Source organism: Haplochromis burtoni, unplaced genomic scaffold, assembly GCF_018398535.1.
Source record: "Haplochromis burtoni strain Fernald_Lab_line unplaced genomic scaffold, NCSU_Asbu1 Contig_4409, whole genome shotgun sequence".
Taxonomy (NCBI): Eukaryota; Metazoa; Chordata; class Actinopteri; order Cichliformes; family Cichlidae; genus Haplochromis; species Haplochromis burtoni.
In genome coordinates this window covers 1-1,032 of record NW_024586770.1, presented here as the reverse complement: position 1 = coordinate 1,032, position 1,032 = coordinate 1, and the positions used below count along the sequence as shown (strand labels likewise).

Sequence of the window (1,032 nt, the reverse complement as noted above, 5' to 3'; positions counted from 1 at the left end):
TTAACGATTCCTACCTCTGTACCTGGTGGTGAATTTTCTGGTACAGGATTTTTCAGGGACTTAATAGTTGTTATTGGAGCGTTGTCATTGACATCTGTAATTTCAATTATTAAGGTACAGTATGAGACCAACCCGAGACCGTCCTTTGCAGTAATTTGCATTTCGTATGACGACAAGTGCTCGTAATCTATTGGCCCACTTACTCGGACTTCACCGCTCTTCTGATCAATAGAAAACACGTTATAACTTTCATCTGAAATGTGATCAAATTCGTACGTCACTTCTCCGTTGACGCCTTCATCTGCGTCAGTCGCGCTTACTGTGATCACAACTATGTCTAACGGGGAGTTTTCAAGTAGACTGGCTCCATAAACGGCCTGACTAAATACTGGTGCGTTATCATTGGCATCCAGCACGCTAACATGAATAACCGCAGTACCCGATCGCTGAGGCGTGCCCCCATCAGTTGCAACAAGCTCAATCGTTAGCTCTTTCTTTTGTTCTCTATCCAACTCTTTTTGTAGAATTAACTCGCTGTATTTTCCTCCTCCACCTTTTTCAATAACATTCAATCGGAAATATTCATTTGTTTCAATACTATATCCCTGGATTGCGTTTTGTCCGATATCAGCATCATGAGCTTCATCTAAACGATAGCGACTTCCTTTAGCTGCAGATTCACTTATTTCAAATTTGATGGTATCCTTCTTAAACTGCGGTGAATTATCGTTGATGTCTTGAATGTGGAAGCTAATGCGATGCAGCTCTAAAGGCTCCTCCAAAACAAGCTCTTGTTTTAAAATGCAAGTAGATTTTTTGCCACAAAGACCCTCTCTGTCAATCCTCTCGGTAACAATCACATCTCCAGTACTCCTATTAATTTCAAAATACCCTTTGCTGTTCCTGTCAACATCAATACGAGCCTTTCGAGTAGCCAGTTTTCCCACCTCAATTCCTATATCTTTTGCGATATTTTCGATAACAGAGCCTCGTTTAACTTCTTCCGGAAAAGAATAAGCAACATCTCCACAA

The 1,032-nt window shown here is 41.0% G+C and overlaps 1 protein-coding gene across 1 annotated transcript; it reads right to left on the bottom strand.

Moving 5' to 3' along the window:
- Positions 1-5: 5 nt before the first annotated feature.
- Positions 6-1,028, bottom strand: LOC102288692 (protocadherin beta-1; the record flags this gene model as incomplete). The annotated part of the gene is made up of 1 exon (XM_005953446.1): positions 6-1,028. A coding segment is annotated over one exon (1,023 nt), but the record flags the coding sequence as incomplete, so codon positions are not given.
- Positions 1,029-1,032: the final 4 nt, after the last annotated feature.